Genomic DNA, 14,904 nt, shown 5'->3' with positions numbered 1-14,904 from the left:
TACACACTAGGCTAGAGGCAGGGTGCACCCTGGTCCCGGTGAGATGCCTGGTACCTCTGGATGTCGTCCGCAAGCCTGGCCAGGCGCTGCTGCCTTCCTACAGGACTGAGACGCATTTCTTCAGCCACAGCTTTCATCAGCTGGAAATCAGAGCTTGCCTGGCCAGTCAGTCCTGTTAAGTGTAAACAGAAATAACGTGAGAAAAACGAACACTATACAACGTAACCCCAGCCCATCTCAGGCACAGAGTAAGCTTTTCACTGAAGCTGAATCAGTTAGCACTCTCCAATAAAAACGCAAGCCGTGTATGTCATTTTACTTTTCTAGTAACCACATTAAAAAAAAAAACAACGACACACCCCAAAACGAAACAGATGAGCCCTGGCCACTGTGGCTTACTTGGTTGGGCGTTGTCCTGCAAATTGAAAAGTTGCCACTTCGATTTCAGGTCAGGGCACATGCCTGAGTTGCAGGTTCAGTTCCCAGTTAGGGCACGTATGAGAAACAAGCAACTGATGGTTCTCTCTTACACTGACGTTTCTCTCCCACTGTATCTCCCTCCCTTTCCCTCTCTCTAAACCAAAAATATAAATTATAAAAAAAGAAACAGGTAAAGTGATGTTAAATAGTATATATTATTTAATTCAATATATCCAAAATATTATCATTTCAACATGTAATCAATATAAAAAACTTATTCAGTTATTTTTATTTTTTTATACTATCTTCAAAATCTAGTCTGAATTTTATACTCAGAGTACCTCCCCATTTCCTCAATCACTGTAATCACATTTCAAGTACTCCGCAAACACGCGTGGCTACTGACTACCACGGGGGACTGCGCAGATCTAGAATATCCGAATACCACTAACAATGAGCACCCCTCTCTTTGAGTAATAAATATATCCTTATGAGTGTTTCTAATCACAAAACAAACATACACACCCCATACTGACGTAGGCAATACAAATATGTAAAAAGTAGAAAATCCTCCCTTCCTTAGTCCCACCCTGCTAATCAAAAAAACATGATTAAAAGGACTCAAGACTGTTAGTCAGCATACAGTGAAGATTACCTTCTGGAAGCACATGCAAAAAGAAAATAAGGGTGATTTTGTCACAAACAGTACATCAGAAGAAAAACTCATATCACTACCTAAACAAATGAAGTTCAAAAAATGGCGAAGTGCAATGGCTTGCTGTCAGGAAAGTATCTGGGGCCTATTTTACACTGAAATAACAAATGGAGACTTCTGCCAAGATGGAGGCGTAGGTGGAAACACTTTGCTTCCTCGCACAACCAAGTCTAAAAACAACAAAGTTTTAACAACAATAAATGCAACCAAATCACAGAAAATCAAATAATATGGAGTATGAAAAGAACGAACTGCTCAGCTAAACCAACCGGTGAGAGGGGCGAAGCCAGCAGCAAAGCTGGTCAGGCAAAAATGATTCCCCGACTGGGGCGGCGGGCAAACATCTGAGGGCGCGAATCCCAGGTGTGTGGTAGCTACAGGAAGGCGCAGCGTGGCTGGCTGTCTGAGGTTGCGCATTTGCACGCAGATAAACCAGTGAAGAGATGAGCATTGAGACAGACCACACAGGCCCTGGCACAGGGCAGTGGGCTCGCACATTTCTGCTCAGATAAACAGGCGGGGGCAAGCAGTGAGGTGGACGGGGTGAGCAGGGAGGACCATTGTTGCTCCCTCTCTGACCCTGCCCCCACATACAGCATCACAACCCAGCAACCTGGGTGGCCCCGCCCTGGTGAACAACTAAGGTTCTGCTCCTCCATATGTAACAGGCACCAACAGATCAAAACATGGCTCAAGAACAACTCAGAGCACCAGAACCGATAAATCTAAGCCAACAAGAAATTGCCAAACTTTCAGATGCACAGTTCAAAACACTGGTGATCAGGATGCTAACAGAACTGGTTGATTTTAGTCACAAATTAGAGGAACAAATGAAGGCTAAACTAATTGAAATTAATGGAAATGTACAGGAAACCGATAGTAATGGAAAGGAAACTGGGACTCAAATCAAGGGAGCAGACCAGAAGGAAGGAAAAAAATGACCAAACAGAAAAATATGAAGAAACAAGAATTCAAAAAAATGAGGAGAGGCTTAGGAACCTCCAGGACATCTTTAAATGTTCCAACATCCAAATTATAGAGGTACCAGAAGGGGAAGAGGAACAGTCATGAGTGGAAACCTTATTTGAACAAATAATGAAAGAGAACTTCCCCATTCTGGCAAAGGAAATAGACTTCCAGGAAATCCAGGAAGCTCAGAGAGTCCCAAAGAAGCTGGACCCAAAAGGAACACACCAAGGCACATCATCATTACATTAGCCAAGATTAAAATGAAGGAGAGAATCCTAGAAGCAGCAAGAAATAAGGGGACAGTCACCTACAAAGGAGTTCCCATTAGACTGTCAGCAGATTTCTCAAAAAATTTTTTCTCAAAAAATCTTGACCTTATAGGCAAGAAGGGGCTGGAAATAAGTATTCCAAGTCATGAAATCCAAAGACCTACAACCAAGATTGCTCTATCCAGCAAAGCTTTCATTTAAAATGAAAGGACAGTTAAAGTGCTTCTCAGATAAGATCAAATTCAAGGAGGTCATCATCACCAAGCCCTTATTATATGAAATGTTAAAGGGACTTATCTAAGAAAAAGAAGATAAAAAAGATGAAGAGTGAAAGGACAGCAAACTCACAGTTATTAACAACCACACCTAAAACAAAAGCAAACTAAGAGGACAGCTAGATCAGGAGCAGAACCATAGAAATGAAGATCACATGGAGGGTTAGCAACAGGGGAGTGGGAGGAAGAGAAGAGGGGTAGAAGGTACAGAGAATAAGTGGCATAGACCACAGATAGAAAACTGATAGGGGGGAGGGTAAGAATAGTAGGGGAAATACAGAATCTAAAGAACTTGAGACACATGGTCATGAACTAAAGGGGGGAATGGTGGGGGAGGGGTGTGCAGGGTGAGGGGGAATGAAGGGGGGAAGTGGAACAAATGTAATGGCATAATCTATAAAATTAAAAAATAGATTTAAAAAAATTAAAAAATTTAAAAAAAAGAATTATATAGGAGAACTAAAAATATGCATATGCTTGTATATGTGCCAGGCCTCACCTTCCAGTTATTTTGACCTAGCTGGTCCTTATAGCACAAAATAGTGCTATAAGGCATTAGCACTATTTTTTAAAATCTCCCCAGGTGATTCTTTCTAGTTACCTGCATGACTTTCGCCAGTGTGGAGGATCAATGGTAGCACTGAACTGAGGAGATGCATTAAGAAATGTTCAGTGGCAATTTGACATATGCTGTTGAATCTAATAAAATATTTTGGCTTGTAAAAAACAAAACAAAACAAAAAACAAATGGAAAACATGAGACAACCAAACAATTTCCAAAGGGCACTCTATCCCCCCACTTTCTCTACTATCAAATAAATTACTTAAGGCTCCATCTTCCAAGGTTCCAAGCAATGTTCTGGCACACAGCCAGTGGAGGGAGATTCTGCCCACTGCTAAGGAGCAGAAGCCTGTGATCAAGAATTTGCTAGAGTGTAAAACATAAACATTACCTGTTAGAAAGCAGAGCTCAGGGATCAGGTGGACCATCTGAGCCTCCGTGTTGTTTCTCTTGCTTTTCAACAGACTAACAAGCATTGGTTGATGTAGGTCAGATAGAGCAATATCATACTGCTATAGAATGCAAGATTAATGAGGGAAAAGTTAATATGAAAACACCACAAAATGAGTATCTTTGCTTAGTTTTTCAAAGAAGAAAAAAAAAATCCCATGGTTATCTACTCATTTCTGCTTCCTTCCTCTCAAGTTCTATCTTTTATATCTGAGGGCCAGTTTTTCATTATCTTCTACAGGGTGACATTGTTTTGTTTCATTTGTAATCATGTCCCTGCTCTCTTCTGGGTTCCGTCCAGAGTCAGAACAGCCTCCAGCTGGCTCCATGCTCAGGTCAGCGACCTGCTGGAGCTGAGTCCAGGCCAGTGTTCCCACTACTGACGACGGAGGAAGGCTGCCCATGAGTAACTGACTGACTCTACACACCTATAGTCATCTCAAAAATGACTATACAGACAGCTTGTCTACACAAGCTGGAGGCCAGGGTTACATCAAGTCAACCTCAGACTTCCCCAAAGAGTGTGACTGTCCTTAATTTCCAGGACTGCAAGGTGTTGTAGGGAAGCAGCTACAAAGTCTGACAAACATGAATCTGATCCCCAAACCTTCCACTTAATTGTACTGGGACACTGGAGAAGGCATTTCCCTTTCCTCTTGTATCAAATGAAAAGAACAGTAGCTCAGTACCACCCATGTAAACCACTAGCACTGTGTCTGGTTTTAACGAGCTCCTCCTACCTTACCCCCTTTTCCTCTCCCAGGCTTGAATTTCAACATTTCACTTTGCCTGAAGTTCATTTCTCTTCCAAAGGCAAGAGTTCCAATGAACGTTCATCTCCAGTATAATTTACTCAGCATTGATGACAGAACAACTGGAATTATAAATTATAAAATGCCTGGGCACCATGTGATGCTGGTATCAATAATTACAATTAAGCAAGAAGTGAGAGTTTCTCCATTTCAATAAGGACTGTTAGTCATTAAAATTAAAAAAAAAACAACAATTCAGCAATTGCAATCTACAGTGGTGACTGCAACTCAAGTTACAGTTAAAAAGCTTAGAAAAGCCTTTGCAGAAGGAAGAGTTTTTATACATGACTTCGTTAGTTCAGTGCATGTCTCGTGCCTGCGATGCCCTGGGAGCTGCAGTGGGTAATTGTCCACAAAGCAAGGTGGATGAGAAGTGCAAACAACAATGTGCTGAGTGCTTATATTTTTCCTTCTCTACCCTTAACCTATGAGGCAGATATTATCATCACCCCTGTCATAGATGAGGAAACACCATCAGCAACTAAGAAACTTTCCCAAGGTCCCATAAACTGGACATTAGCACAGCCAGGACTTAGCACAGCCAGGACTTATGCCCAAAGACTTGGAAACCTCTGCTTGTTCCAACACTCAGTACTGGGTCCCGGGGGCAGGGAGGGGTTGGAGAGGGAGCAATACTGGGAGCAGTAAAACAATTTATGGCTCTTAAATTAGGGAAGAGTTTATGAAGGAAGCAGAATCCAAAGAGATTGGACTTGAAGAAAACATGGGGATATAAGGACTCCAGGGCAACAACTAGAGAAAAGCATGTTCCGGGAATAGAGCATTCTATTTACCTGGGGCATGGCCAGGAATTCTCCCCACTACACTATGTCATAAGGTAAATTTTATCCTCTCCCTTGCCCCAATTTTCTTAGCATTTGAAAATATGGTTCATGCTACAATAAAATAGAGAAATACAAAGGTCAAGATCAACATGTCTTCCACTTTGAAAGTGGGCTACATAGTAATTTAGTGATCCCTTTCTGGACAGAGAGAAAGACATTTGAGAAAAAGGCAATTTTGTTTCTTTTTCTCTTCGGTTATGACATAAATGTAGTGAACATGACTCACTTCAAAGAAAGTGAGTGGGATTTTACAATCATTCCTTTTCAGGATGTCACATGTCCTAAAATCCAACTGCTCAAAGGAGAACAAATTTAACCACACAGAAGAGAAACCCAAACACTGAACAAACTTTGTGTTTTCAAATAAACTCTATGGAGCACATTTCATGCACAAGATGCGTTGTGAGGCACTGGGCATCAAGGGCTAGCCAAACACCGCCCCTGTCCTAGAAGGAAGACGTGTTCTGGATGCAGTGTGACAAGTGCTTAGAGTACAGCTAAGCTTTTCTGTGACTGTGACAGGAAGAAGAGTCAAGAGAGGACTTCCCTAATGAAGTGACCTTTGACTACCAGGCTAGGATTTTCCTGGTGGTGAAGGACAAAGGTATGATGTGGCTTTATGCAGATGTCTAATTGTTGGGAACAGCCCTGCCTGGTTTCAGGGGTATAACCACCCCCCCGGCCTCCCACCATGGCTAAGGCCAAGTGACCTTCGGACCTCAAGGCACTAAGGAGACAAAGCTTATCTCCGTGGCAGGAGGCCGCTTCTGCTCCTTTTACTTCATCCATAACTGGACCCCAATGCTTGATCGGTTAGCCAATGACAGGTAAGATTCCTCAAGGGAGGAACCACCCAAGACAGGCATGATCACATGGAGGCCCCAGGGAAGGACTTGGGGGGCTATGGAAAATGGGGGTGATGGACCCTCACCCCTCAGTCTTGACAAAGCCTGAGTCCTCATTTCTCCTAATTCCTTGGCTCTTTGCCTTCTCTGCCTGACTTAAGCCTGAAACAATGACAGAGGGCGGTGCAGCCCTGTGCTGGAAAGGGCAGGCTCCCCAGGTGATCAGGCCTGAGAAAGGATATGTAAAATCGTGTGAAGCCTGCTTTGCTAAGAATGCTCTTAGTTAAATGATAAAGGTCTGAACAGGAAATGAGTTTGTTTCCCAAAGTTTTGTAGTCTTTTAGCTGATAGACCCTGACTCAGAAGAAGCCCTAATAGTTCTTTGTGGGCTGTCTATAGTTTGATCCCTGCTACCTGACAATAATTAATAAGTTGTACCTGTATTCCTGCACAAATTTAACCCAATAAAAGCCTGTTTTGGCAAGGGTCAGGGTGCTCTCCCCTTGAGAGAGTTGCCAGGCCACTCTGAGGCGCTCCCCCCTTGAGGGAGTAGCCTTGCCGGCCCTTTTCCTCCACAAGACTTGGTAGTCAGTGTGAATCTGTCTCATCCATGACACTGTGGGCACTGCGGGCCAGTGCACACGTCATCTAGTGAACCTGAGCAAAGTTGGGGAGCAGTTAGTGACAGGCATCGAGTGGACTAGGTGATGGCAGCATGGGGTGCCTGGCGAGAATGCCGTGGAAGATGAGGCTCAGGCAGAGACAGGGCCAAACTGTGATGCTGGAGACGAAGAGGGGAGGCTGGGAAAAGGGGGGCAGGGTCTCCACCGTTCACCCAGTGCTCACAATGTGCAGGTGCCGGGCTAGATGCCCTGTGTGCATTATTACGTTGTGCAGTTTTCTCCGCACCGTGAAAGCAGGCAAACGACTCCCTGTCTCAGACAACACTTCACGTTTAGTGATTTGATCAAGGTTACACAGGTAGCACCAGGACCATCTATCTCATCCCAGAGCTTGTGCTCTTAACCACATCTCTGGGCAGTGTTCCAGAGAGCTCTCCCTTGTGGCATTGAGATGACAGGTCACAGTGAGGAGAGGGCTGGGGCTGGGAGGCCCTAAAGGAGTGACCCAAATGCCCCTGATGGGAATCTGTGAGAGGTTCTGTATTGAGGCGGTGAGCAGGGTGGGCAGGGGCATGGGTTCCAGGGATAATTCAAGGATAAAAATGGCAGCACCTGTCTTGGTGACAACCAAGGGAGGAGGTGAGGGGGAAGCAGGGCAAGGAAGCAAATCCCAAGGAGAAACACAGGAGAAAGACAATCAATTCAGTACGGATTATGTTAGTCTGAGATGTCTGTGGGGTAGTCACACCAAGATAGTCTGACAATAGAGACGAGTATGTCATTTAGAAATGAGGGCAAGGCAAAAATATTATACTTGTGCGGTCTCAAAATACAAAAAAAAGATCCTACATGTGGGAACCATGGTGAATAATAACATTTAAGGTTTAGGGGAAATTAGTGGGGAAAAACATTTAAAAAATAAAGGCTGAGAAAAAACAATCTGAAACCTAGCCAATGAAACAATCTGAAACCACCAGGGATACGCCCCAGGTACCCAGGTGAAAGTGGTCACTAGTGTCAAAGGCCATCAAAAGCCCATTAGGAACCCTGGCTGGTGTAGCTCAGTGGGTTGAGCATGGGCCTGCGAACCACACGATCGCGGTTCGATTCCCAGTCAGGGTACATGCTCGAGTTGCAGGCCAGTTCCCAGCAGGGGACTCACGAGAGGCAACCATACATTGATATTTCTCTCCCTCTCTCCTTCCCTTCCTCTGTAAAGACAAATAAATAAAATCTTTTAAAAAAAGCCCATTAGGATGAGAAGACTAAGCAAATTTGACCTTTAAAGATCAATTTCCTTAGCAGCCAAACCAGTCACTTCAGGAAGAACTGAAGCGGTACTTGGAGCTGATGTAGGTGATGACCTTCTAAAGAAATTAGCTAAGGAGAAAAAGAAGACAGCTTTTCCTGAAGGTGTAGAAAGGTGACGGAAAGGCTTCTGCTTTGTGTTTTTTAAAACCAGCTGTGAGAGGGTTTTCAGACTTTCTGGAACACGACTGCACATTAAAAGAAGGAGCCCTGAAGGTGGAGGTGGGGGCAGGGCTAACTGTGATAATTGTGAATCAAATTTCCAGAGACAGCAGGAGATTCCATCAGTAAACGTTTGTATGTCTACTACATGCAAGGCGCTGTGCCAGCCCTGGGTGAAGTCCAGAAGGGGGGTCAGACCATTCACATCCTGCCCACAACAACTTGATGCAGGGCGGGGGGACCTGGGAGAGCATCATGGGGTTCCCCTAAGAGTTGACAGCTGAGCTGAGTATTGAGGGTGTTCAGTGACTGGCTGGCTGTGAAGGGTCGTCCAGGAAGAGGAAGCAAGGTGTGTGAAAATGCAAAGGGAAGTGACCACAGAACACACGAAGGAAACAGGAGTGGTAGGAGGAGAGACTCAAGAGGCAGAGAGGGGTCATGTCATAAATGGCCTTGGAAACTGCCCAGGAGCTTAATTACATCTGGCTCCTAAGGAAATGGGGAACCAGGGAAATATTTTAAGCAGGGAAGTGCTGTTACCATACATGCTTTTAAGGGAGATGACTCAGCCTACAGGAAGAAGGACAACAGGGGACAGGATGAGGATCTGGGCCAAGGCGAGGATGGTAGGGATGGAGGAGAAGGGACAAGTCAGAGAATGATGGCGGAGGCACACTCGGCCTCACCATTTAAGGAACCTGCTGAACTTGGAGAGGAATAGGGAGACTTCTCTGAGCTAAGAGGAAGGGAGATGAGGAAGAAGGGGACAAAGTCCTACCTGCCTGTAGTAATCCACATAGGTGGTCTCTGTGCCATCCCGCTTCTGGAAGAAGTCCGTGGGCTTCACTGACCAGTCGATGTCATCAATGCGATAGGTTTTGTTATTGTATCTGGTGCATGCAAGAAACTTTTAATTTTTTTTTCAAATCATACAAAATATACAGCAATTTGGCTTCAATTTTAATTCAAAGTATCAGACTCCAGATTTCAGAAATTATGGAAGAGAGTAACACAAAATAGCCACTTAAAAAAAAAAAAAGATCAGTTCTTCTCTGAAAAGAATAATAATGAACTCTTCAGCCTGCACTGGCGAGGCTGTCCAACACCGGAAGTGCTGGTCCACATGGGAAGAAGGAGAGCTGTCTTGGGCCACACATGACATACACAAACACGGACGAAAACTGATGAGCAAAAATAAAAAGTTTTAAGTAAAGTTATAATTTTCTGTTGGGCTGCATTCATAGCCATCCTGGGCCACATGCGGCCCGCAGGCAGCGGGTTGGACACCCCACAGAAGGACTACTGTACTCCAACAACACTGGGAGAGCAGTTGTTAGACCCCAAACTGTTTTTCTCACTGACGGACACTCTGACTTCAGGTAACTCATTCTTCAAAGCTGGAAGGTCAAACCACTGTTTGAAACTTTCCTATCAGCTTCTGGTGCCACAGTGATTTTTTTCTGAGCCCCTAGATAGCTTTTCCAGTAAAAAAAAAACACATAAAGAGGGCTGATTTGGGATGCTGCTTTCCCTTGCATCTAGGGCTGGCCCTCAGCAAAATGCAAATAAGGTCAGCTAAGATCACTCTAAACTCTTTGTCCTCTTCAGAAATGTGTGGCTGGAATGTCTCCAATCCACCCCTGCCCCCAGCCCCTCTGCCCCACCTCTAGACAGAAACTTCCTTGTCAGGTTTCTTCCCTCAGGGCTCTTGGTAGCTGTGAAGGTGACTTTACAATGGTGGGATAAACCAATAAGGAAGTCAAGATGGGCTAAGAAGGCAGCTTTCTCACCCCAGCTAGTGTGGAATTTAAAGTCCCAGCTCTGTGCTCCGTAAGCCAGAAAAACAATTTTCCGTGGAAATTCTCAGGCAGACTAAAAGGCCAGCAGGTCCTCTAGAAGAAGTGTTGTGAGCTACTAACAGTGTATGGTAAACTTTTTAGTATTCAGGAAGCCACCTCATCTGCTCATGTGTATTTCGGTTCAATGTGCACAAGGGGCAAATTATATATAGATGTACCTAAAGGCTTGAAAGGTCTCAGCCTTAAAGACCTCATGTGCGTACAGAAGATGAGACATGGGCCTAACGGTCTATCCTATATTGTCATTAAATGAAATAAAATAGCTATAAAGTGGTGGCTCCCAGCAACACGCTATGGGAACAGCATAGGGTAGGGAACTGAGTCATTCCAACTGAGTGGACAAGTGGAGGCTTCGGCAAAGCAGTGATGTTAGAGCTGGGCTTTGTGGAAGTAGAAATTTAAAAGGCAGAACTAAAAGGTAGGGAGTCTGTTCAGGTAGAAGAGATAGCAAACAAAGGCAGGGAGAAGGAGGGATACATGTCCTACCCACTGACTCAGCAGGTCTTGAAATTCTGTGTATCTTTTTCACTATCTGGGAAAGGAGGCCTTTGAAACTGCTTTCACCCCAAGGCCTGAAAGGTGCCAAAGGGCCCATAGTACCTAAAGGAAGAAGCCTATTAAATACCTTTGGGTATTCGCACCCTGTCCTAGAAAGCTAGCACCCTATTTATCTGTCAAAAAAATATGTAATTTCTTTGCCCAGCCCTGCATGCCACCACCTTTATAAATCAGTAGGACAAAGGACAAGGGTGGGGTTGGGGGTGGGCCACTGGGCCAGTCCTGAGGGTACTCTGTGCTTGCTACCCCAGCCCTCACCACCCCTATGCTTGCCAACTGGCCTTTGGCCTCCCTGACCTTCACTGCCCTTACCCTCCTTCAGCCCCCCACCCCCACCTTATCTAGGTCTGTTCTATTCTAGAAGAATGGATCACCAATAAACCCTGCTTGAACGCTAATAGACTTGCTGAGCTTTAATTCTCTGCTGCATTGGTGGGAAGAACCACATTTCTAGGAGTTTCTCCTATAACGAATCCAGACAGAGGTACTAAAACAGCAAAGTGCACACTACTGGGGGTGGGGAAGGGGTAGAACAAGAGATAAGGCAGGACCAGGTCAGACTGTGGACAGTCCAGAATGCCAATTGAGAAGGTCTGAACTCTAGACAACTGAGAACAGCCAGGCCCTCTAAACGGTGTGACAGTGAACTGATCAGATCTGTGGTCAGGCCAATGCCCTTGAGACAGGCCAGTAAGCCAGGAAAAGTGAAATAGAGAAACTGAGACAGTTAAATGGCTAAGCAGTTTACAGCCAGTCACCTAGTCAATCACAAAATTCTATCCGCTCTAACCAAGGGCACTTAAAAGTAAATGGTTTATACTTTTCCTCACCAACCAGAGGGTAAATAGCTTAAATCAGCTTACACAGGGACACAGATAACAGAAATCCAATTAGTGCCATTTCTGCCAACCACACCTAAGGACAGATGCAGTTAAGGGAATAAATATCATTTTGGCACATCAGCATAAAGTTGATGAATATTCTATTGAGATCATCCCCTATGACCTTTCCTAAACTCCTAGCCCTTAAAAACCCTCAAAACAAAGGACCCAGGGTGGTCTCTCCCTTCAGGGAGCATGCCAGCATCTTTCCTTTCTGCCTCTCCCCACCTTCCTCCCCCACAGGCATGCATCTCCTAAACCCTAAAGGTCCCAGGGGAGCAGTGGACAGCAGCAGCTCATCCTGGGCTAACCCCTGACCTTGTCTCCAAGGCCCCATTTTCTCTGACTTCTCAGTGAGTCAAAGCAGCCCTGCTGAGGCTCATTTCTTACCTACATTTTTAGGGAACCAATGCAGCCCCACCTGGGCTCTCCTGTTGCTTCTCCTATGCTAAGCCCTTCCTTTTTTTAAAAAAAAATTATATTTTATTGATTATGCCATTACAGTTGTCCTATTCCCCCCTTCATTCCCCTCTACCCTGCACACCCCTCCCCCACCATCCCCCCTTTCATTTATGTCCATGTGTCCCAAGATCTTTAGATTCTATATTTCCCATACTATTCTTGCCCTCCCCCTGTCTATTTTCTACCTACTATCTATGCTACTTATTCTCTGTACCTTCTCCCCCCTTCTCCTCCCACTCCCCTGTTGCTAACCCTCCATTTAATCTCCATTTCTATGGTTCTACTCCTGATCTAATTGTCCTCTTAGTTTGCTTTTGTTTTAGGTGTGGTTGTTAATAACTGTGAGTTTGCTGTCCTTTCACTCTTCATCTTTTTTATCTTCTTTTTCTTAGATAAGACCCTTTAACATTTCATATAATAAGGGCTTGGTGATGATGAACTCCTTAAATTTGACCTTACCAGAGAAGCACTTAATCTGTCCTTCCATTTTAAATGAAAGCTTTGCTGGATAGAGCAATCTTGGTTGTAGGTCTTTGGATTTCATGATTTGGAATACTTCTTTCCAGCCCCTTCTTGCCTGTAAGGTCTCTTTTGAGAAATCAGCTGACAGTCTGATGAGAACTCCTTTGTAGGTGACTGTCCCCTTACTCTTGCTGCTTCTAAGATTTTCTACTTTATTTTAATCTTGGCTAATATAATTATGATGTGCCTTGGTGTGTTCCTTCTTGGGTCCAACTTCTTTGGGACTCCCTGAGCTTCCTGGAAGCCTATTGCCTTTGCCAGATTGGGGAAGTTCTCCTTTATTATTTGTTTAAATAAGTTTTCCACTTGTTGCTCTTCCTCTTCCTCTTCTGGTACCCCTATAATTTGAATGTTGGAATGTTTAAAGATGTCCTGGAAGTTCCTAAGCCTCCCCTCATTTTTTTGAATTCTTGTTTCCTCATATTTTTCTGTTTGGTCATTTTTTCCTTTGTTCTGGTCCACCCCCTTGATTTGAGTCCTAGTTTCCTTTCCATCACTATTGGTTTCCTGTGCATTTCCATTCATTTCAATCAGTTTAGCCTTCATTTGTTCCTCTAATTTGTGACCAAAATCAACCAATTCTGTGAGCATCCTGATCACCAGTGTTTTGAACTGTGCATCTGAAAAATTAGCTCTCTCTTGGTCACTTAGATTTACTGGCTCTGGGGGCTTTGAGCTGTTCTTGAGCCATAATATTTTGGTCTGTTTGCACCTGTTAGGTCTGAGGGGCAGAGCCTTAGGTGTTCACCGGAGCAGGGCAACCCAGCGACCTGGGTTGTGACACTGCATGTGGGGGTGGGGTCAGAGGGGGGCAATGACGTTTGTTCTGCTCTCTCTCAGATTTCTGTCCCCTCTGCTACTTCCCACAAACAAGTTGAGCTTGGGCCCTTCTGGTGCTGGTTCCCGGGTGTGTGGGCTTGTGTACCCTCCAAGACCCTGTGGGTCTCTCCAACGAACTCTGTGAGTCTGGGAGCCTCGCCCGGCACCTCCACCCCAAAAGTCTTTCTAATTGGTGCTTTCAGGCTCTAATTCCCGTCGCTGGGCCCTAGCCTGAGCTGTCTGTCTCACTGCATGTTCCTTCGCTTGATTTATCTGCACTCAAATGCGTGACTGTGGTCAGCCAGCCGCCCTGCACCCTTACTGGGTTTTCCTGTTGCCACTGCACACCTGGGATCCACCAGCTGCCACCTGTACTCCTGGGTTGATCTGACTGATCTTTCCTGCGCGACCCTGCTCCACCGCTGACTCTGTCCCTCTTACCAGTCTGGCTGAATGGTTCATTGTTGTCATACTTCCATACGGTTCAATTTTTCTGTGTTTTGGCTGCATTTTTGTTACTAAAACTTTGTTGTCTTTAAACTTGGTTGTGTGAGGAGACCCAGTGTTTCCACCTATGCCTCCATCTTGGCCGGAAACTGCTAAGCCCTTCCTTGTTTCACTGTCTCCAGCTTTGGTACCATCAATCACATGGACTCGTGGTGTGAAATCTTTCCTATATGAAGTCAAGAACCCACACACTACCAACCGGCTGGCGGGTCCCTGTCCTGTAACACCCTGACGCTATTCCTGTTCCCAAATACCATAAACAACTCATTCTCTAGGGAAAAGTTTACTTAAAAGCAGGCTTTTACCTTGTAAGGACAATGAGCCCAAGCAGCTGTTTTTCACACATGTGGGTAAAGCCAGACATGCCAGTTTGGTGACAGAGACTAGTCATGAATTCCAGAACAGTCTCATTCCGGAGAATTTTATAACTTATATCAGCACTAAACAAGAGCTGGCTTTCAAACTGTGACACAGAAATGGCGAACCCAGGCCACAGGGACAACCTTAAAAAAAAGAAAGAAATATGAAAGCCATATCAGAAAAACAATAAACAGTTTTATTTTTATTGTATTTTTTTCTGTTACCAATATCTATCCCCCTTATAACCTTTTCCACCTCCACTCACTCCCCAACCTCTGTAATCGCTACACTAAACATTTTTAAATGGTGATTTTTACATTCCAATTCTCTAGATTTTTGTGAAATAATTTTTTCCTTAGTCTACTTCCTTCCAGGTGCTGACTGAAAACTTTAGCTATGTCCAGCTGGAATGTCTTTAAACATATACAAGATAAAATATATTCCTGTAGAGCAGGTTTCTCAGTCCTGACACTACTGACATTTTGGCCTGGGTAACTTCTCGCTGGGACTGCCCTGCACACTGCAGGATGTTAAGCACATCTTGGCCTCCACCCGCTGGATGCCACTAGCAGCCCCCCAGCTTGCACAACCCCAAATGTCTACAGACATTGCCAAATGTCCCTTGGGGGACAAAACTGCCCCAGCAAAAAATGATAAATTTATAGAGAACCACAGCATGAA

The 14,904-nt window shown here is 44.6% G+C and overlaps 1 protein-coding gene across 1 annotated transcript in view; it reads right to left on the bottom strand.

The window, feature by feature from the left end:
• The window catches only part of PIWIL4 (piwi like RNA-mediated gene silencing 4), a 49,492-nt gene that overhangs the window by 19,183 nt on the left and 15,405 nt on the right, over nucleotides 1-14,904 (bottom strand). The window contains exons 7-10 of the mRNA XM_053670460.1: nucleotides 14,169-14,366; nucleotides 9,034-9,145; nucleotides 3,602-3,722; nucleotides 55-172 (exon numbers count right to left, since the gene is read on the bottom strand). Of these exons, the coding sequence (XP_053526435.1) occupies nucleotides 55-172; nucleotides 3,602-3,722; nucleotides 9,034-9,145; nucleotides 14,169-14,366 (549 nt within the window). The remainder of the gene's footprint in view (nucleotides 1-54; nucleotides 173-3,601; nucleotides 3,723-9,033; nucleotides 9,146-14,168; nucleotides 14,367-14,904) is intronic.

The sequence above is a fragment of the Artibeus jamaicensis genome, unplaced genomic scaffold (genome assembly GCF_021234435.1).
Source record: "Artibeus jamaicensis isolate MK-2021 breed Jamaican fruit bat unplaced genomic scaffold, CSHL_Jam_final contig_585, whole genome shotgun sequence".
NCBI classification, from domain to species: domain Eukaryota; kingdom Metazoa; phylum Chordata; class Mammalia; order Chiroptera; family Phyllostomidae; genus Artibeus; species Artibeus jamaicensis.
Note: the sequence above shows the minus strand (reverse complement) of the source record. Positions and strands in the feature narration are given on the sequence as shown.